This window comes from Ranitomeya imitator, chromosome 6 (genome assembly GCF_032444005.1).
Source record: "Ranitomeya imitator isolate aRanImi1 chromosome 6, aRanImi1.pri, whole genome shotgun sequence".
Classification (NCBI taxonomy): Eukaryota; Metazoa; Chordata; class Amphibia; order Anura; family Dendrobatidae; genus Ranitomeya; species Ranitomeya imitator.
In genome coordinates this window covers 548,742,548-548,766,107 of record NC_091287.1, presented here as the reverse complement: position 1 = coordinate 548,766,107, position 23,560 = coordinate 548,742,548, and the positions used below count along the sequence as shown (strand labels likewise).

Genomic DNA, 23,560 nt, shown 5'->3' with positions numbered 1-23,560 from the left:
CATTTTTAAAAATGAGCGCGTTAATAGCTTGCGGTGACGTCGCGGCTTGTGATTGGTCGCGGCCACGCGACCAATCACAAGCCGCTACGTCTTTGAAAGCCATTAACGCGCTCATTTTTAAAAATGAGCGCGTTAATAGCTTGCGGTGACGTCGCGGCTTGTGATTGGTCGCGTGGCCGCGACCAATCACAAGCCGCTACGTCTTTGAAAGCCATTAACGCGCTCATTTTTAAAAATGAGCGCGCTAATAGCTTGCGGTGACGTCGCGGCTTGTGATTGGTCGCGTGGCGGTCACATGGGCGGCCCGCGACCAATCAGAAGCCGGGACGTGATTCTCAGGTCCTAAAAGCGCTGATTTTGAACAACAAAGCCTGCCGGTTACCCGCGCTGAGTCCAGGGGCCGCCGGAGAGGTAAATATATCAATATTTTTTATTTTAATTCTTTATTTTACACATCTCTATGTATCCGATACCGATACCCGATACCACAAAAGTATCGGATCTCGGTATCGGAATTCCGATACCGCAAGTATCGGCCGATACCCGATACTTGCGGTATCGGAATGCTCAACACTAGTCCTTAACCCTACAATGCCTCCATACTAGAGAGAACAGATTGGAGACAATTAGAGGAATAACCCTGAGGTCATTCTCATTACCAGGACCTACTAATTCCCCAATGTATGTCTCCGTCCCGTCCTGTCAGTTGGGGTATCAGGTCCTTTTTTATACCTGCTCATCTCCCCTGATAACCGCTGCTGTTGGTGTTGGTTGATGCTTTTGGAGTTTACGCCATCTCTCGATCCTCCGGTTGTCGCTCAATTCTCTCTTTGCTTCTCGCAGACACAAATGATTTTGGCTTCATCTCTCTGTGGGTTTCAAGAGTTTTTTTTTCCCGCAGCAGAAATCTGCTATTAATAGACAATGTATTACTTGTATCGTTGAATTCCAGCATTGAGCAGCACATGTCACATATTGGAAATGGATCAGACTTTAACCGGCAAGCATCTGTTTTAATTAGCATTTTAAGGCTAACTGTCAGAAGAAACCTTTGTCTCTTGCCAGAATTCCGTTTATTAAGGAGAGAATATGGCAGAAAAAGAAATGAGAACATGTAACAAGCATCAGAAATTTCTGTTCATCTTCTGCTTTGCCCATTACATCGATTCAAGGACCTTGTAACATAATGAGGCGTGCAGTGAGCCAATGGCGGGTAGGTCAATCCAAACACAGTGATGTCACAGTACAGGGATAATGCACACAGCGATGTCACAGTACAGGGATAATACACACAGTGATATCACAGTACAGGGATAATACACACAGTGATATCACAGTACAGGGATAATACACACAGTGATGTCACAGTACAGGGATAATACACAGAGTGATATCACAGTACAGGGATAATACACACAGTGATATCACAGTACAGGGATAATACACAGAGTGATATCACAGTACAGGGATAATACACACAGTGATGTCACAGTACAGGGATAATACACACAGTGATGTCACAGTACAGGGATAATACACAGAGTGATATCACAGTACAGGGATAATACACACAGTGATGTCACAGTACAGGGGTGATACACACAGTGATGTCGCAGTACAGGGATAATACACACAGTGATGTCACAGTACAGGGGTAATACACACAGTGATGTCACAGTACAGGGATAATACACACAGTGATGTCACAGTACAGGGATAATACACACAGTGATGTCACAGTACAGGGGTAATACACACAGTGATGTCACAGTACAGGGATAATACACAGAGTGATATCACAGTACAGGGATAATACACACAGTGATGTCACAGTACAGGGGTAATACACACAGTGATGTCACAGTACAGGGATAATACACACAGTGATGTCACAGTACAGGGATAATGCACACAGTGATGTCACAGTACAGGGATAATACACACAGTGATATCACAGTACAGGGATAATACACACAGTGATGTCACAGTACAGGGGTAATACACACAGTGATGTCGCAGTACAGGGATAATACACACAGTGATGTCACAGTACAGGGATAATACACACAGTGATGTCACAGTACAGGGGTAATACACACAGTGATGTCACAGTACAGGGATAATACACACAGTGATGTCACAGTACAGGAATAATACACACAGTGATGTCACAGTACAGGGGTAATACACACAGTGATGTCACAGTACAGGGATAATACACAGAGTGATATCACAGTACAGGGATAATACACACAGTGATGTCACAGTACAGGGGTAATACACACAGTGATGTCACAGTACAGGGATAATACACACACTGATGTCACAGTACAGGGGTAATACACACAGTGATGTTACAGTACAGGGGTAATACACAGTGATGTCGCAGTACAGGGATAATACACACACTGATGTCACAGTACAGGGGTAATACACACAGTGATGTTACAGTACAGGGATAATACACAGTGATGTCGCAGTACAGGGATAATACACACAGTGATGTCACAGTACAGGGATAATACACACAGTGATGTCACAGTACAGGGGTAATACACACAGTGATGTCACAGTACAGGGATAATACACACACTGATGTCACAGTACAGGGGTAATACACACAGTGATGTTACAGTACAGGGGTAATACACACAGTGATGTTACAGTACAGGGATTATACACACAGTGATGTCGCAGTACAGGGATAATACACACAGTGATGTCACAGTACAGGGGTAATACACACACTGATGTCACAGTACAGGGGTAATACACACAGTGATGTCACAGTACAGGGGTAATACACAGTGATGTCGCAGTACAGGGATAATACACACAGTGATGTCACAGTACAGGGATAATACACACAATGATATCACAGTACAGGTATAATACACACAGTGATGCTACAGTACAGGGATAATAACACAATGATGTCACAGTAGAGGAATAATACACACAGTGATGTTACAGTACAGGGATAATACACACAGTGATGTCACAGTACAGGGATAACACACACAGTGATGTCGCAGTAGAGGGATAATGCACACAGTAATGTCACAGTACAGGGATAATAAACCCAGTGATTTCACAGTAGAGGGATAATGCACACAGTAATGTCACAGTACAGGGATAATACACAGTGATGTCACAGTACAGGGATAATACACACAGTGATGTCGCAGTACAGGGATAATACACACAGTGATGTCACAGTACAGGGATAATGCACACAGTGATGTCATAGTACAGGGATAATACACACAGTGATGTTATAGTACAGGGATAATGCACACAGTAATGTCACAGTGCAGGGATAATAAACACAGTGATGTCACAGTACAGGGATAATACACAGTGATGTCGCAGTACAGGGATAACACACACAGTGATGTCACAGTACAGGGATAATGCACACAGTGATGTCATAGTACAGGGATAATACACACAGTGATGTTATAGTACAGGGATAATGCACACAGTAATGTCACAGTACAGGGATAATAAACACAGTGATGTCACTGTACAGAGATAATACACACAGTGATGTCGCAGTACAGGGATAATACACACAGTGATGTCACAGTACAGGGATAATACACACAGTGATGTCACAGTACAGGGATAATACACACAGTGATGTCGCAGAACAGGAATATTGCTCACAGTGATGTCACAGTACAGGGATAATACACACAGTGATGTCACAGTACAGGGATAATACACACAGTGATGTCACAGTACAGGGATAATACACACAGTGATGTTACAGTACAGGGATAATACACACAGTGATGTTACAGTACAGGGGTAATACACACAGTGATGTTACAGTACAGGGGTAATACACAGTGATGTCACAGTACAGGGATAATACACACAGTGATGTCACAGTACAGGGATAATACACACAGTGATGTTACAGTACAGGGATAATACACACAGTGATGTTACAGTACAGGGGTAATACACACAGTGATGTTACAGTACAGGGGTAATACACAGTGATGTCGCAGTACAGGGATAATACACACACTGATGTCACAGTAGAGGGGTAATACACACAGTGATATTACAGTACAGGGATAATACACAGTGATGTCGCAGTACAGGGATAATACACACAGTGATGTCACAGTACAGGGATAATACACACAGTGATGTCACAGTACAGGGGTAATACACACAGTGATGTCACAGTACAGGGATAATACACAGTGATGTCACAGTACAGGGATAATACACACAGTGATGTTACAGTACAGGGGTAATACACAGTGATGTCGCAGTACAGGGATAATACACACAGTGATGTCACAGTACAGGGATAATACACACACTGATGTCACAGTACAGGGGTAATACACATAGTGATGTTACAGTACAGGGGTAATACACAGTGATGTCACAGTACAGGGATAATACACACAGTGATGTCACAGTACAGGGGTAATACACACAGTGATGTCACAGTACAGGGATAATACACACAGTGATGTCACAGTACAGGGATAATACACACAGTGATGTCACAGTACAGGGGTAATACACAGTGATGTTACAGTACAGGGATAATACACACAGTGATGTCACAGTACAGGGATAATACACACAGTGATGTCACAGTACAGGGATGATACACACAGTGATGTCACAGTACAGGGATGATACACACAGTGATGTCACAGTACAGGGATAATGCACACAGGGATGTCACAGTACAGGGATAATACACACAGTGATGTCACAGTACAGGGATAATACACACAGTGATGTCACAGTACAGGGATAATACACACAGTGATGTCACAGTACAGGGATAATACACACAGTGATGTCACAGTACAGGGTTAATACACACAGTGATGTTACAGTACAGGGGTAATACAGAGTGATGTCGCAGTACAGGGATAATACACACAGTGATGTCACAGTACAGGGATAATACACACAGTGATGTCGCAGTACAGGGATAATACACACAGTGATGTCACAGTACAGGGATAATACACACAGTGATATTACAGTATAGGGATAATACACACAGTGATGTCACAGTACAGGGATATTACACACAGTGATGTCACAGTACAGGGATAATACACACAGTGATGTCACAGTACAGGGATAATGCACACAGTGATGTCACAGTACAGGGATAATACACACAGTGATGCTACAGTACAGGGATAATAACACAATGATGTCACAGTAGAGGAATAATACACACAGTGATGCTACAGTACAGGGATAATAACACAATGATGTCACAGTAGAGGGATAATGCACACAGTAATGTCACAGTACAGGGATAATAAACCCAGTGATTTCACAGTAGAGGGATAATGCACACAGTAATGTCACAGTACAGGGATAATACACAGTGATGTCACAGTACAGGGATAATACACACAGTGATGTCGCAGTACAGGGATAATACACACAGTGATGTCACAGTACAGGGATAATGCACACAGTGATGTCATAGTACAGGGATAATACACACAGTGATGTTATAGTACAGGGATAATGCACACAGTAATGTCACAGTGCAGGGATAATAAACACAGTGATGTCACAGTACAGGGATAATACACAGTGATGTCGCAGTACAGGGATAACACACACAGTGATGTCACAGTACAGGGATAATGCACACAGTGATGTCATAGTACAGGGATAATACACACAGTGATGTTATAGTACAGGGATAATGCACACAGTAATGTCACAGTACAGGGATAATAAACACAGTGATGTCACTGTACAGAGATAATACACACAGTGATGTCGCAGTACAGGGATAATACACACAGTGATGTCACAGTACAGGGATAATACACACAGTGATGTCACAGTACAGGGATAATACACACAGTGATGTCGCAGAACAGGAATATTGCTCACAGTGATGTCACAGTACAGGGATAATACACACAGTGATGTCACAGTACAGGGATAATACACACAGTGATGTCACAGTACAGGGATAATACACACAGTGATGTTACAGTACAGGGATAATACACACAGTGATGTTACAGTACAGGGGTAATACACACAGTGATGTTACAGTACAGGGGTAATACACAGTGATGTCACAGTACAGGGATAATACACACAGTGATGTCACAGTACAGGGATAATACACACAGTGATGTTACAGTACAGGGATAATACACACAGTGATGTTACAGTACAGGGGTAATACACACAGTGATGTTACAGTACAGGGGTAATACACAGTGATGTCGCAGTACAGGGATAATACACACACTGATGTCACAGTAGAGGGGTAATACACACAGTGATATTACAGTACAGGGATAATACACAGTGATGTCGCAGTACAGGGATAATACACACAGTGATGTCACAGTACAGGGATAATACACACAGTGATGTCACAGTACAGGGGTAATACACACAGTGATGTCACAGTACAGGGATAATACACAGTGATGTCACAGTACAGGGGTAATACACACAGTGATGTTACAGTACAGGGGTAATACACAGTGATGTCGCAGTACAGGGATAATACACACAGTGATGTCACAGTACAGGGATAATACACACACTGATGTCACAGTACAGGGGTAATACACATAGTGATGTTACAGTACAGGGGTAATACACAGTGATGTCACAGTACAGGGATAATACACACAGTGATGTCACAGTACAGGGGTAATACACACAGTGATGTCACAGTACAGGGATAATACACACAGTGATGTCACAGTACAGGGATAATACACACAGTGATGTCACAGTACAGGGGTAATACACAGTGATGTTACAGTACAGGGATAATACACACAGTGATGTCACAGTACAGGGATAATACACACAGTGATGTCACAGTACAGGGATGATACACACAGTGATGTCACAGTACAGGGATGATACACACAGTGATGTCACAGTACAGGGATAATGCACACAGGGATGTCACAGTACAGGGATAATACACACAGTGATGTCACAGTACAGGGATAATACACACAGTGATGTCACAGTACAGGGATAATACACACAGTGATGTCACAGTACAGGGATAATACACACAGTGATGTCACAGTACAGGGTTAATACACACAGTGATGTTACAGTACAGGGGTAATACAGAGTGATGTCGCAGTACAGGGATAATACACACAGTGATGTCACAGTACAGGGATAATACACACAGTGATGTCGCAGTACAGGGATAATACACACAGTGATGTCACAGTACAGGGATAATACACACAGTGATATTACAGTATAGGGATAATACACACAGTGATGTCACAGTACAGGGATATTACACACAGTGATGTCACAGTACAGGGATAATACACACAGTGATGTCACAGTACAGGGATAATGCACACAGTGATGTCACAGTACAGGGATAATACACACAGTGATGTCACAGTACAGGGATAATACACACAGTGATGTCACAGTACAGGGATAATGCACACAGTGATGTTACAGTACAGGGATAATACACACAGTGATGTCACAGTACAGGGATAATGCACACAGTGATGTCACAGTACAGGGATAATGCACACAGTGATGTTACAGTACAGGGATAATGCACACAGTGATGTCACAGTACAGGGATAATGCACACAGTGATGTTACAGTACAGGGATAATGCACACAGTGATGTCACAGTACAGGGATAATGCACACAGTGATGTCACAGTACAGGGATAATACACACAGTGATGTCACAGTACAGGGATAATGCACACAGTGATGTCACAGTACAGGGATAATACACACAGTGATGTCACAGTACAGGGATAATACACACAGTGATGTCACAGTACAGGGATAATGCACACAGTGATGTCACAGTACAGGGATAATACACACAGTGATGTCACAGTACAGGGATAATGCACACAGTGATGTCACAGTAGGGATAATGCACACAGTGATGTTACAGTACAGGGATAATGCACACAGTGATGTCACAGTACAGGGATAATGCACACAGTGATGTTACAGTACAGGGATAATGCACACAGTGATGTCACAGTACAGGGATAATACACACAGTGATGTCACAGTACAGCGATAATACATACAGTGATGTCACAGTACAGGGGTGATACACACAGTGATGTCACAGTACAGGGATAATACACACAGTGATGTCACAGTACAGGGATAATGCACACAGTGATGTTACAGTACAGGGATAATACACACAGTGATGTCACAGTACAGCGATAATACATACAGTGATGTCACAGTACAGGGGTGATACACACAGTGATGTCACAGTACAGGGATAATACATACAGTGATGTCACAGTAGAGGGATAATGCACACAGTGATGGAAATAGTAATGTCGGAGTCATGAGATAATAACGAGGTGGTCATCGGGCAGTCTAGTAATTAGGGCCACACTAATTATTATTGTGTAGATTCACCTGTAACTGTTGTCAGTTGTCAGGGCCTTTTTTATTCCCATGAAATACACAAATACAGTGAGGTGCAGGTTATAATTTTTGAGTCCCCATCCACATTAAAGGGTTTGTCTAAAATAGGAAAGAAAACACGTTTTACAATTGTTGGCGTCATTAGATGGCAATCTGTTAATTTTACTCGGGAAATAATCCAACAGTGGTTTTATTTGTTGGACTTAGGCTACGTTCACATTAGCATTACGCTAATGTGCGTCGCTGTTGCGTCGGCGACGCAGCGGCGACGCGCCCCTATGTTTAGCATAGGGGACGCGTGCGTTTTTTTGTTAGCGTTTTTCGACATGTGCGTCGTTTTCGACGCTAGCGTCGGACGCACGAAAATGCAACAAGTTGCATTTTTCGTGCGTCCGATTTTCGTCAAAAAACGACGCACGCGTCGCAAAACGCAGCGTTTTTGCGCGCGTTTTTGGTGCGTCGCGCGTTGCGTCGCCGTTGCGTCGCCGACGCACCGGCGCGCAACGCTAATGTGAACGTAGCCTTATTGAGTGGATTTCCATTCTGGCTCACACGGTGCCTTATGGGTCTTTCCTATGTGATGTGGATCATACGAGGGGGCACCGTCTTCAATGGTCCGGGGTCCACTTCACCTTAGCTGTGCTCTTTCCACCAGGCTTGGGACAGGTCTCCTGGGTTCTTATGTAAACTCCTCACAGCCCGGAATTATAAAGCATGATTTATAGTACGGGCCTCTCCTTATAGAAATGTGTTCATCATGGTATTTCCTCTGGGCTCAACATATCCCAACATTTGTAGTTTGACATACTTAGCTTGATTAGCTTAGCATGATTTCCTGATCCTTTGTCTGGAGTTGTTAATGCTATAAATGTCTATGTGTGATTGCAGCTCTGGAGTATTTAGGAGTCACCAAGACCCGGGCTCCAACTTACCATTAATACAAGTTAAGCAATTTGATATATTATAAAGGCAGGCATGCATATCTTCAGTACACGTTGACTTCAGTCACGATCTGCAGAATTATGAATGCAGCTCCTGAGTATTTAGGATTAGCGCAAGTTAAGCAATATAATGCGCATCATTTAGAAAGTGTTTAAAACTTTTATGAATTTAGATAGTAAAGACAATCATACATACTCAACAGACGGTACGTACTAGCTCCAGTGATGGCCAGCAGTATTATGAATGCAGCTCTGGAGCATATATAAGCACATACATCATTTAGAATTGTAAAGGCGAGCAGGGTATAATACATTTATATTTTGTAAGTAACAGAATAAATGAAGGAAACCACAAGGGTGGCGCCATCATCCAGTGATACAATGATTTTCTTTGTAGCCGTACATTCGGTGTGCGCTGACTCCTGCCTACACACCGCAGCTCGACACGGCTGGAATATCCGTACTACTTCAATGTGCGATTTATCTTCGGCTTCCCTATAATCATAATCATTGTCTTGTGCTCGCAGTCAGTGTATCATGTGCAACAACCGCTGCTACAAGGTACCGGCGCGGGATTGCGGAGCAGTGCTCCGGTGATTACCTCCATGGTGCGCCGCAGAGTTCAGCTGTCATTATACACCACAGATAATCACTAATATGAAATATTAAATCTTCAACCTAAAATTACCGGGCCGTGATTCCCTTAAGACCAGTATACAGGATTTTATGGAATTTACAATAAATAAACACAATCTTCGGCTTGTAGCGTTAAAGGCGCGTGCGGGGTGCGGTACGCCAATATCGGTGTGTAACTGGACTGCCCATGTAGACAGCGGCATAACATATCCCGAGATACGTGGCACGACATGGGCGAACTGGAAAAATGCCGCATTGAAGTCTACTAAAGATTTTTACTTGAGTTCCAATATTAGGCTTCCTTTACACATACCGTGTTTGCAGGCCTTTTTTTGCGGGCCCTATCGCCGCAATTTTCACGGTCTGCCGCAATAACGACCCGCAAAAAACTTGCGGATCGCCGTTTTTCAGGTTTCCAATACTATGGAAATAGTAGTGGAAAAACAAAACGGTGTTCTGCCAAACTCGAAATCACGGTGCGCCGCAAAAACAAGCTTCCGTTGTTTTGGAGGCCCCATTGATTTTCAATGGGGGCCGTGTCAATAAGCCGTGAAAAAGATTGAGCAGGCTCGATCTTTTTTTCACGGCTGTGCATACGGCCCTCACGGCCATAAGGCGCACCGTGAAATTATTACAGCCCGTTTTTGCGGCCCCATAGAAATCTATTGGGGACGCAAATCCACGGTTAGTGTAAAAGAAGCCTTATATTGATTTTTCTTCTACAAAATTGGAGTCCATGACAAAATTTGAGCAAAAGTTAGGGTAGGCAGATCTGTGTAGTTGAAGTCTGGTTGGGACAGAAGCGCAGAATGAGAGAGGCTGAGAGTAATGATAGTGGTAATTTGGGGGAAAGGGTTGGCTTGGAATCTGTGGCTGCGGCCCCGTGGATGGAGGAGAAATTAGATAACAATTCACTTTAGTTGAGAGATTATAGTACTGAGCTTGTAAAAATGAAGAATCCTCGATGGTATAAAATGAAGCTTTTTATTATTACACCGACGCATTTCGAACGGGAGAATTTTTCAAGGTAATAAACAAATGTGTAGAGTGGCTGTGAGGGTCCTGTTACAAATTTTGCATGGGAAACCAGAAGCATTAAGTTGTATTATAGTGGAGGAAAGCCACGTGTAGGGAGATGGGTAAATTCACTGATGCCGCCCCCTGCATCGATGCATTTCATGGATACTCAATTTGTGGGGACAGTACAGCAAATTATACATTTTCTACCCTTCCAATTTTTGTTCCTCTGAGTTATTCTTTTGTCTCCTTGCATAAAACACTTTTTATTTCAGCTTTCCCCTTGCACAAAACACTATGAAGTGTCGTGCAATATAGGGACAACCACCAGGGGGCGAGGAGGGGAGGTAACAGGAGCTCACCTCAAGCGAAGAGCTGGGCAAAATCTGCTAGGGGGCAGTAGAGAGGACTTACAAGCCAAATAAGCAACAGTCAGGAACGCAGTGCCAGAGAACTCAAGAGCAAGGTCTGAAGCAAGCCAGAGGTCAAAAAGCCGGTCGGGAGCACGGTAACAAAAGGACAAGACAAAAACACAGCCAGAAACATGCCAAAGATCAGAGCCAGACGTAACAATCCAAAACAGGAAAGGAAGACGATGGGCAGGTCTGAAGTCAAGCAGAGAAGGTTAACCCCCACCTGAGCAGGTCGGGGAGCAGAAAGCAAACCCCGGCCTGGATCATGACAGGAGGTAAGGTGAATAAAGACGGGGAGGGAAACAGGAGACTTTGTGGGGTTAGAACTGTACAGTTATCTACTATGGAAAAACAAGGAGGAAACTGAACATAAGAAGTGAATGATTGATAAAACAGATCCAGAAGTGACAATTCCTGCAACTTTCCTACTGTCTGCTGTGCTGTGCTGAGGCTGTGAAGACCATGAGATCCCGTCTCCAGGCTGTAATCCGTCTTGCTTGTTTGTAAGTATAGATGGATCAGTCTCGACAACAGGCAGTGGCCAGTAAGTTGCACAGAAGGGAGAACCTTTGTACCTATAACTTTAGAGTAATGAAACTATATTACACTTTTGACAATTGTTACATAGGCAGTCTGAAAAGTAAAAGTTTGTAGACGTTCATGTGATCATATAATATTTGGTGTCTATGGTAAACTAGAGGGTGAAGATCTTGTAACAAGGAAAATAGAGAGAATCCAGACATTGTTTGGATAGAAAATGTGCAAAAGACTTTATTGCAGATTCAGATAAAACAATTGCCAGCACTGAAAAAAATGATGAACTTTCCTATGCGTTTCGAACGAAGACATGGCTCAAATCATGTAGGAAGCTTATGTTTCTCCGCAAAGCAGGAGTGGTTTGTGTCCAAGCCAAGGATCACTGAAAACTTCAATTTGGACAAGATGGATCACAATGTTTTCTTTGAATGTCTTATGGTCTACTACTTGTGAGTGGGTTATTATTTTGTTCCAAAGTGGCTCAGTGGTTAGCACTGTAGCTTTCCAAGTAAAGGGGTCCTGGGTTCAAATCCCACCAGGGAAAACATCTTCAAGGAGTTTGTATGTTAATACTTAAGCCATTGAGAGATTCCAATAATCCGAACAGTAATGAAAGCCTGATCTATCTACATAAGTCAAAGACACTGGAAATCTACATAGTTATGGAGTATCGTGCTGTACATTCTGTACCAAGATCCCGGAAAAAAGATGTAGACAGCTCAATAAATTATGTCAGGATCCATGGAGCAGCATTGTGTGTCACAGCTGTCACGCCAGAAATCCCCCCTCCCAGGTCAATTCAGCCCGAATGTGAAAATGTCTTCATCAGAGCTGAAATGCAGCCGAGCCGGGGAACAGGTTACACCACCTGCCTATATTCATTACACCGCTAATTCTATTATCTGATATTTACAGCCTATTATTCCCATGAGGTAGAGACAGAAGTCAGGAGAGGTGGAAGAAAAGGTGCAATGTATGACAGTAGAAAGTGGAAAGATGGATGAAAGTGCGATGGTAGAGCAATGAGAAACTCCTCCTGCCAGAGACACAAACCTAATCACATCAGCCGAATTAGGAGTAATGATATTCTGTACACAGTTATAGTGGAATATAGGGGCAGCACTATAGCAGTTATATTCTTGTACATAGGACAGTATTATAGTAGTTATATTCTTGTATATAGGAGCAGTATTATAGTAGTTATATTATTGTATATAGGGGCAGTATTATAGTAGTTATATTCTTGTACATAGGAGCAGTATTATAGTAGTTATATTCTTGTACATAGGAGCAGTATTATAGTAGTTATATTCCTGTACATAGGGGCAGTATTATAGTAGTTATCTTCTTGTACATAGGGGCAGTATTATAGTAGTTATATTCTTGTATATAGGGGACAGTATTATAGTAGTTATATTCTTGTACATAGGGGCAGTATTATAGTAGTTATATTCTTGTACATAGGAGCAGTATTATAGTAGTTATATTCTTGTACATAGGGTCAGTATTATAGTAGTTATATTCTTGTACATAGGAGCAGTATTATAGTAGTTATATTCTTGTACATAGGAGCAGTACTATAGTAGTTATATTCTTGTATATAGGGGCAGTATTATAGTAGTTATATTTTTGTACATCGGGGCAGTATTATAGTAGTTATATTTTTGTACATACAATCTTGCTTTGCGCAGGCGTGTACTTCGGAGGACACAGCATGAACTTCAACCCAATATTGCGGCCAGCATGTAGCCAGCGGGTAAGGAAAAGGTGAATCAAACACCCGAAAACCCCGCCCATATGACCACAAACCTGTCCCGCCAAATTCAGGTGACCGGTTCCCTTTAATCATACTATGGCTTTCTGAAGACCACTTCTGGAAAGAAGCATTTGTTGACCCTATTAATAGTTTCACCTGTGTTTCATGATGTCAATTTTAATGTTATCTTTGATGTTATCTTTCGCCTTCTTCATTACATAAGATCCAGTTCAATAAACTTGGTCTTTTCATAATAACATAAAATATCATGTTCTACAGTGTGGTCAATGATGCTTCTAGTTGAAGTATTTCAATAATTCACCAGTTGTAGATAATTCACATTTGACAAAAAAAAATCCTTAGTAGATTACATTACAATGTTAGTGATTTTTTTGTGAACTGGAGATTGTAACCAACTTCTAAAGTATTTCTTGATTTTTTCTTCCTTCTAGGTTATGGACATGCTGCTCCTGGCACGGATGCTGGCAAAGCGTTCTGCATGTTCTACGCTGTGCTAGGAATTCCTCTTACCCTGGTTATGTTTCAAAGCCTTGGTGAGCGAATGAACACCTTTGTGAAGTACCTCCTCAAAAGAATCAAGAAATGCTGCGGGATGAGAAGCACAGATGTTTCAATGGAGAACATGGTTACCGTGGGCTTCTTCTCCTGCATGGGGACATTATGCATCGGAGCTGCAGCCTTTTCCCATTACGAAGATTGGAGCTTTTTCCAGGCATATTATTATTGCTTTATAACTTTAACTACAATAGGATTTGGAGACTATGTGGCTCTTCAGAAAAACAGGGCCCTCCAAAAGAAGCCAGTCTACGTGGCTTTTAGCTTTATGTACATTCTAGTGGGTTTGACGGTCATTGGGGCATTTCTAAACTTAGTCGTTCTCAGGTTTTTAACCATGAACAGTGAAGATGAAAGGAGAGATGCAGAGGAACGGGCATCTCTCGCTGGAAATCGGAGCAGCATGATCATCCACATCCAAGAAGACTCACAACATGGTCGGCCACGGTATAAGGCCGAAGTTACAGACCTTCAGTCAGTTTGTTCTTGCATGTGCTACAGGTCCCATGAGTACACCAGCAGGATGGTGTCTCAACAAAATTCGTTCGGCACCAAGCTGAACCCACAGTACTTTCATTCTATATCTTACAAGATTGAAGAAATATCACCAAGCACATTAAAAAACAGTCTTTTCCCATCTCCCGTTAGTTCTATTTCTCCTGGGTTGCACAGCTTTACGGAAAACCACAGACTAATGAAAAGACGGAAGTCAATCTGAGACCACCATCGTTCTTTTGCCAAGGGTCACCTTTTTCTCTCTCTCTCTCTCTCTGCCCTTTATTTTTTATTTTTTGTGAATTGAGACAGAGAGGGTGGCAAAAGAAACATGAGAAATTAACTAGCCTGCCTTCTCTGAGACTCATTCTTGAGCATGAAGCATGAGAACCTTCTACTCCAGCAAAGTATGCCTTACATTACGTCTAAATGGATTTTAGAGGATTTCGTAATACAAAAAAAAAATATTTCGAAGTATCTATTCCAAAGTTACACACACAGAGGGGCATTTGTGTGCCACTCATGTTTATGAACTATAAGAACTTTGTTTTATTTTTATTTTACAAAAATTTTAAGGAAACAGAAGCAGGTGACGGGTAAAAATTTAAGTCTGGGCAATCCCTCAACTATAAAATATATATTTAGCAGGTATTATTTACTTGAAAAAAAAACTTGATTAATCTAGAGGTTACTCCCTGGTGTGAAAAAAAAACTCCCCAGAAAAACAAAACACAAAACTATTTTTCTTATTGCTATTTTTTATTGCCAGATGAAGCATGTGCATTAGGCAGTCTGTATGCCGGGTATAGCTTGATAAATTTTCAAATACTAGATAGATTGTTTAAAAAATAGTTTAAAAAAAGAAAAATATAATAGTTCTTTCTAGCTTGCCAGTTCCAAAACAATTTTTCCACAAGCATGCACTTTGTGAAACTGGTATGCGTTTTAAAAAAAAGTGAGCATATCATTTATAAGAAACCGGAATTTTTTCTTTTGTTTTCAATTTTTAATTTCATTTTCTTTCGACTTGAATTATCCATTATTTTTGTCACCCAGTTTAAAAAATGTATGGTGCTCGGAAAGCTATAGGTTGAACTGAGTCATGAACTGTACTTTTTTTTCCATAATTTTATTAAGATACAAATATATTAATATATAAATAATATTTTTGGCGCAGCAAGTATCTGCATGAATAGAATTATATTTTTAGGGAATGCTTGATAAAAGGTGGATGTACAATTTTTTTTTTAAGTCAATAAAATAGAGACAGGGACTTCCTCGTTGTATGTATAATTGAAAAAAAAAAGATTGTCCTTTATTGCTTTTTGATTTGTATATATTGGTTACAAGCCTTTGTCGGTCTCAGGAAGTGTTCAAGGGGCAGTATGCGCTGTTTTGACCTTCTCGAAGACTGGCAAATGTTGCATATCCCTTTAGATGCCATATTGGCAAAGTGGGAGGGAATGGGCAGAAATCTCTGATATAAGCCACATTGCTGGGTTTTTAAAGAGACTCGGAACTGCAAGGTTTTTTTCCAGGCTTGCAAAAGCAGATTCCACTGGGGTTGATCAGTGTCTATAATAGATGCCGTCAGTTTGCTTTTGAAAAGCTGGTTCTAAAAGTCTTTTTGCAGACATGTCGACTGGCTATATGTACTTGGCCAGCCCACAACCCATAGGATTTGATGCACTCAGTTACAAAGCTTTGTACCTCATAAGAAATGATAAATATTTATGGGTTGCAATAAACTGTTCATATCTCTATCTTTCTGAAATTGTCCTCTCCTGATTTCTCAAAAAGTAAAAAAAAATCTTCATTTTTAGGTTGGATTTTACTGGTGTCTTGGCTCTGACCAACTTTAAAGGATATAATATATTGATAAAAAAAAGTGTTATTCTGATTGGTCACTAGTGTTGAGCATTCCAATACCGCAAGTATCGGGTATCGGCCGATATTTGCGGTATCGGAATTCCGATACCGAGTTCCGATATTTTTGTGATATCGGGAATCGGTATCGGGATTTAGATTAATGTGTAAAATAAAGCATAAAAATAAAAAATATTGATATACTTACCCTCAGACGCGCCCTGGTTGTCACCGCTGCAATCGCCATGTTTTCCTTCCTATGAATGAGCTTGTTAAGTACCTTCGATGACATCGCGGCTTGTGATTGGTCGCTGAGCGGTCATGTGACCGCTCACACGACCAATCACAAGCTGCGACGTCATCGAAAGTACTTAACGCGCTCATTCCTAAGAATGAGCGCGTTAAGGACCTTCGATGACGTCGCGGCTTGTGATTTGTCGCGTGAGCAGTCACATGACTGCTCAGTGACCAATCACAAGCTGCGACGTCATCGAAGGTCATTAAAGCGCTCATTCTTAGGAAGAAAAGCATGGCGATTGCAGCGGTGACAACCAGGGCCCGTCCGAGGGTAAGTATATCAATATTTTTTATTTTTATTCTTTATTTTACACATTAATATGGATCCCAGGGCCTGAAGGAGAGTTTCCTTTCCTTCAGACCCTGGGAACCATTATGGATACCTTCCGATATTTGTGTCCCATTGACTTGTATTGGTATCGGATATCGGTATCGGCGATATCCGATATTTTTCAGATATCGGCCGATACCATCCGATACCGATACTTTCAAATATCGGACGGTATCGCTCAACACTATTGGTCACACTTACCACTACATCACTATATATGAAAAATAACAGAAAAAAAATAACAAAATAAAAAACAAAAAGACTTTAAGACAGGATTATAAAGTATATACCATTGGCTGGGCACGTATACTATGTGTTGGGTGTTAATAGGGTCAGTAAGGCCATTGTCTTGACCAGGTATATAGGTAGTGTTTCTCCTCCTCTGGAGACTTTTTTTATATTTGGGGCTATAACTCATTTCTGAAATTTGGTTCCACTGTTTTTTTTTGCTTTTACAGGTTCCTTATTTTCTTTCACATTTATCACGAAGAGATTTGTGGTCATAAATCAACAGAGAAAAGCTAAATAAAGTCAGATGAAAGTGTTAGAAACTTTCCTATTGGACAGTCAGAATGAGTCCAATGAGCTGGCAATAGACAGTGCAATGTCGAGGATATACAGTAGAAGGCAAATTGTATAAAATTTTTAATATAGCCCAAATCTAAAAATGAATTTTAGCCAAAAATGCATGCATTTAAAAAAAAATAAAAATTGTCCCCCAGGTGGACAACCCCACGTGGACAAACCAAAAGTAATTATTTTCCTAGGAAAATCAATGCCTAACTATGACTCGAATAAAGGGTTAATTCATTTTGGATATCTCCAAATGTCCATAAAGTTCTAAATCAATGAGCAAGAGCGCACCTAATACTAACCTGCATGGGCTCCTGTATACTAAATACCTTTACTCAACATTAGGTCCATTATGTGGACACAGCATCTTTTTAACTTGGGCAAAGTTTTTTAAGTTTCAGGAAAAGATTGCGCTAGAAAATACATCTTCAGTGTGTTGATAGTGATGAAAATAGGGTTTTCAATCCAGCAAAGTGAAATAAAGCCAAAAAATTCTATATTGTGACTTCATTAAAATATTAGCATGGGCATAAAAATATTTGACGCGTTTCGAGGCTGGATGACTCTTAACCGTAGATATCATATAATAATACAATATCTACGATTAACATTTATCCAGACTCAAAACGCATCAGATATTTTTATGCCCATACTACTATTTTAATTACAATACAGAATTTTTGCTTTTACTTAACTTTGCTGGATTGAAAACCCTTTTTTTCATCACTTTCAACATACAGGCACGAGAGTAAATCTGACCAGGATTATAATGGTAAACTGGGCAAAACTCTGACTATTTCTGATGCATAACGTGTATCTTCTCTTGTTCTCTACTCTGTCAAAAAAGCATACTGGAATACCAGAGGAAAGTTTTGGATCAGACTCGGCTTCCTATTAATCGCTACATGAGTGATTGGAAAATGCCGATTAGAAATGCAAAAATTGTTTGAAGTGGAATTAATTTTTCATAAAATTTTACAAAAATTTGGATTCACCAGAATCCAATTATTTTGCAAACTGCTCTTCGCGAATCCAGCAAAATGGTGGATAACTGGTTTCCATTTTTCTGAACTGCAGAGGACCGGCAAAAGATGTAAAAAAATAAATCACTACATTCCTCCCCAACGCATGTTATTATGTGACTACATGTGTCACCAACACACTGACTAGGTCTCAGCGTACGTCAGATTGCGTGACATGATGGTAGAAATGGAGAATCCAGCTCAACGAGGTAGTGAAAAAACCTTTTCTTTATTCACTAGAAAATTATTATTATTATTATTATTTATTGTTATAGCGCCATTTATTCCATGGCGCTTTACATGTGAGAAGGGGTATACATTAAAACAAGTACAATAATCTTAAACAATACAAGTCATAACTGGTACAGGAGGAATGAGAACCCTGCCCGCGAGGGCTCACAATCTACAAGGGATGGGTGAGGATACAGTAGGTGAGGGTAGAGATGGTCATGAAGAAAATGTGCTTAATAGAGGATAAAACATCAGCGTAGACAGTGAATAAAATGCGATATCAACGCGTTTCTGGTGACCTAGCACTCATAATCATGATTGACTACATGCCCTGACACAGAGGTTCCATGCTTCGAGTTCCTCAGGATGTCAACTATTGTGAGCTAGACTTTGTTCTATTTCGTAACATGATGGTGCAGTGCGCAGTGAAGTCAAAGGTCTAGACAGAGTGAAGCAGGCTGAAGAAGATAGGATCAACAGTGGAAATGGCAAAAAAGAGGCGCAGAGGACCGGACTGCAGGCTGTGGGGGCAACAAGATATTTACAAAATACTGCTCTCAGGTAACATAGCAAAATCCTGGTGATTGATTCCCATTAAATTTACATTTTTACAAATTTCTGAATTTTTCTTCACCACTTAAATAAAAAAAAAATAATGAGCAAGTTTTATATTGTCATAATTGTACTGATCAAGAAAATCATGTCTCTAGGTCATGTTTACTGCAGAATGAACATAGAAAAAAACAAAACCCAGAAAACAATTGTAGAATTGCTATTTTTTTTGCGATCTCACTTTACTTGGAATTTTTTCTACTATTTTCCAGTAGGATAAAATGGATGGCATCTTTCAAAAGTAAAACTAGCCTCTCAAACAACAAGCACTCACATGGCTTTCCCCTACGTCCACAGCAGCACACTATGGGGTTACTTGCCCCTGCGCGCTAATGGGGCAAAGCGGAATATTTAATGATTTTTAGTAGTCCCACCCCCCTCATCTCCCCCAGGATAAAGGGGAAGCATCCCAGAAGCCATCAGTTTTTACTTTGTCCCCCGTGCTAGATGGATATCTTTTGTTTTCCCTCTCTACCCCCTTGCCTGCTTATCCAGGTTTTTTGTCTGATCCTGGTGCCTGCTCCATGCCACGCCGATGCCATTGCTGAGAGTGCCCTTCCGGGTGAAGTAGCTACTTCCTGTCAGCACTTTCCATCCACCATTTTCTTGGTGGGATCAACAGTGTCTTCCTTTCTCCGCCATATGGGCCCCTCCATATTGTTGGTGGTTTACTGCTGTAATTGGCAGACTTCATCACAGGGGGTGGGAGGCGTTCCTCCCCTTCCTTTTTTGTCCTTTTTAAGTGTTTTTTTTTTTCAGTCTGCATGCTTGTCTTATGGCTTGCTGGCTCATCTCAGGATTCTGCCGACTGTGCCTCTGGTGGCGGGAAAGCGACCTCCAAAAGACATCACCTGGAGTGTGCTTCCTGCGGTCTACCTCTTCCAGATGGTTGGTCTAAGACCATGTACAATATCTGCATTCCCATTATGGAGAAACCCACGATTAGAGACTTAGTCATATAGGTAAAAGACCTAATAGGTGGCTCCACAAGATCTAATACCTTACCTACTAAGGCTCACAAACATTCCAGACGTTCTCCCTCTCCGCAAGGAAGTGACTCCCAGTCTGAAGACCTTATGGTCATTGATGAGATCTGATCTTCATCATCGGATTCTGAGGAGGAATTGTTTAAGAAAACCTACTTTCCAGCGGAAAAATCAGGCAGGTTTATTAGAGCTGTGCAGAAGGAACTTCACCCATCAGAGCTGCCTACCACCTCTAGTGGGACCTTGGCTTGGTGCTCAAACAGTTAACTAAGCCACCATTTGAACCACTGATCTCAGTAGAATTGAAATTCCTGACTCTCAAGACTGTTCTCTTGCTAGCAGACACCTCGGCGAAAAGAATGAGTGAGCTACAGGCTATGTCCTCCAGGAAACCTACAATGTATTCACACAGGATAGGGTTAATTTGAGACTTCTTCCTTCCTTCAGACCAAAAATTTCATCATCAGAGAATCTGATCCAAATGATCTGCATTCCAGCTTATGTTCCTGAAGCAACATCATCCCAGGAAGCAGATCTCTCTACTCTCGACATCGTAATATGTGTAAAAAAAAGATCGAAAGATCTCGGGCATTCAGAAAGGCTGAAAACTTCCTGGTACTTTATTCAGGAAAGTCCAAGGGGAAGAAGGCCTTAATACCTTCCCTTTTTAGATGGATTTGTGATTGCATCAGGCTGTACTATAAAAATGCCAACGTTCCATCTCTCTAGTTCACCTCTGCCTATTCAATTAGGGCAGTATCTATTAACCAGGCTGAGAGGAAGTCTGTATCTATTGACCACATATGTCGCTCAGCTACATGGTCAACACCGATGACCTTTAAATACTATAGGTTAGAATCTTCCTCTGCTCCATCTACCACCTATGACAGATTTATTTTAGACTCCGTTTCAATCCCTCCCAAATAATGTGTGCTAGATCCCATATTGTGCTGCTGTGGATGTAGGGAAAGATTGCATTATTGAGTTACCGTATTTTTTGCTTTGTAAGACGCACTTTATTTCCCCCAAATTTGGGGGGGAAATGGGGGTGCGTCTTACAAAGCGGATATACCGTTACCGTTACAGGCTGGAATGAGGGGTGTCCGCCGCCACAGTTGTCCGCCACCACGGTTGTCCGCCACCACGGTTGTCCGCCACCGCTGCTGCCCGCCACCGTGGTTGTCCGCCGCCCGCCACCGCTGCCGCAGTTGTCCGCTGCTGCCCAGGGTGATGCTGGAGGCTCCAGTGCTGCGGGGGGCTCTGGCGACATTTTGTGAAAGGCCAGAGCCCCCTGGCAGTTCGTCCATGCTTTCCTGTGTGATGGACTCCGGGAAAATGGCCGCTGGAATCTTGGGAGATGAGATTTCAGCGCTGAGATCTCATCTCTCGAGATCTTGGTCCCAAGATCTCCATTTGTGCATGCGCTGCCTCCCGGCAGCCATTTTCCCGAAGTCCACCGCACAGGAAAGCATGGACGAACTGCCGGGGGCTCTGGCCTTTCACAAAATGTCAGCAGAGCCCCCCCGCAGCACCGGAGACACCCCCGCATTACTGGAGACACCCCCACAGCACAGGAGCCCTCCTGCAGCACAGGAGCCCCCCCGCAGCACCAGAGACACCCCCGCAGCACTGGAGACACCCCCGCAGCATCAGAGACACCCCTGCAGCACCGGAGACACCCCCGCAGCACAGGAGCCCCCCTGCAGCACAGGAGTCCCCCTGCAGCACAGGAGCCCCCCCGCAGCACCAGAGACACCCCACAGCACCAGAGACACCCCCGCAGCACCAGAGACACCCCCGCAGCACTGGAGACACCCCTGCAGCATCAGAGACACTCCTGCAGCACCGGAGACACCCCCGCAGCACAGAAGCCCCCCTGAAGCACAGGAGCCCCCCTGCAGACTCCCTCATCTCAGCCTGCAGCAATGATCCACTCCTCCCTCCAGCGACGACCCTGGGATCCTGATCCACCGCAGCCACAACCCCTGGTAAGCAATAAGACGCATGGATTATAAGAAGCCCCACCAATGCGTCTGGAGGAGAGAAGGTTTTTCCACCAACATAGAAGAGGATTCTTTACTGTTAGGGCAGTGAGAATCTGGAATTGCTTGCCTGAGGAGGTGGTGATGGCGAACTCAGTCGAGGGGTTCAAGAGAGGCCTGGATGTCTTCCTGGAGCAGAACAATATTGTATCATACAATTATTAGGTTCTGTAGAAGGACGTAGATCTGGGTATTTATTATGATGGAATATAGGCTGAACTGGATGGACAAATGTCTTTTTTCGGCCTTACTAACTATGTTACTATGTTACTATGTTACTAATTTATTAAAAAAACGTTTTTTTTCCTATTTTTCTTCTCAAAATTTGGGTGTGTCTTATAATCCGGAGCTTCTTACAAAGCAAAAAATACGGTAAATACGGTAGTCTGTTTTCCCATAGTCCAACAGCAGCACAAGGCTCCCACCCTGTAAGTTGTGTGTTATTAATGTCACGCTATTAAACTGATGGCTTCTGGGATGCTTCCCCCGTTATCCTTGGGGAGATGAGAGGGTGGGACTACTAAAATTTATAAAATATTCCTCTTTGTCCCGTTAGCACGTAGGGACATGGTAACCCCATATTGTGCTGCTGCTGGACTAGGGGAAAACAGATTAACGCAATAATCCAATCTTGTCAGTGAGAAAAAGTTACGATTCTTGAAAGAAGGGGAAAAAAATGAAAATGCAAAAACTACTTGGTCATTGGTAAGCAGTTAAAGGGGAGACAGAAAAGAATTGTTCTTTCCACCAGTTTACAGGCTAATAGCATCAGAAACAA

The 23,560-nt window shown here is 42.2% G+C and overlaps 1 protein-coding gene across 1 annotated transcript in view; it reads left to right on the top strand.

Annotated features, from left to right (window-relative positions):
• The window catches only part of KCNK9 (potassium two pore domain channel subfamily K member 9), a 201,480-nt gene extending 184,896 nt beyond the window's left edge, over window positions 1-16,584 (top strand). Inside the window, exon 2 of the mRNA XM_069731952.1 lies at window positions 14,204-16,584. Coding sequence (XP_069588053.1) covers window positions 14,204-15,045 — 842 coding nt within the window. The 3' untranslated portion in view covers window positions 15,046-16,584. The remainder of the gene's footprint in view (window positions 1-14,203) is intronic.
• Window positions 16,585-23,560: the final 6,976 nt, after the last annotated feature.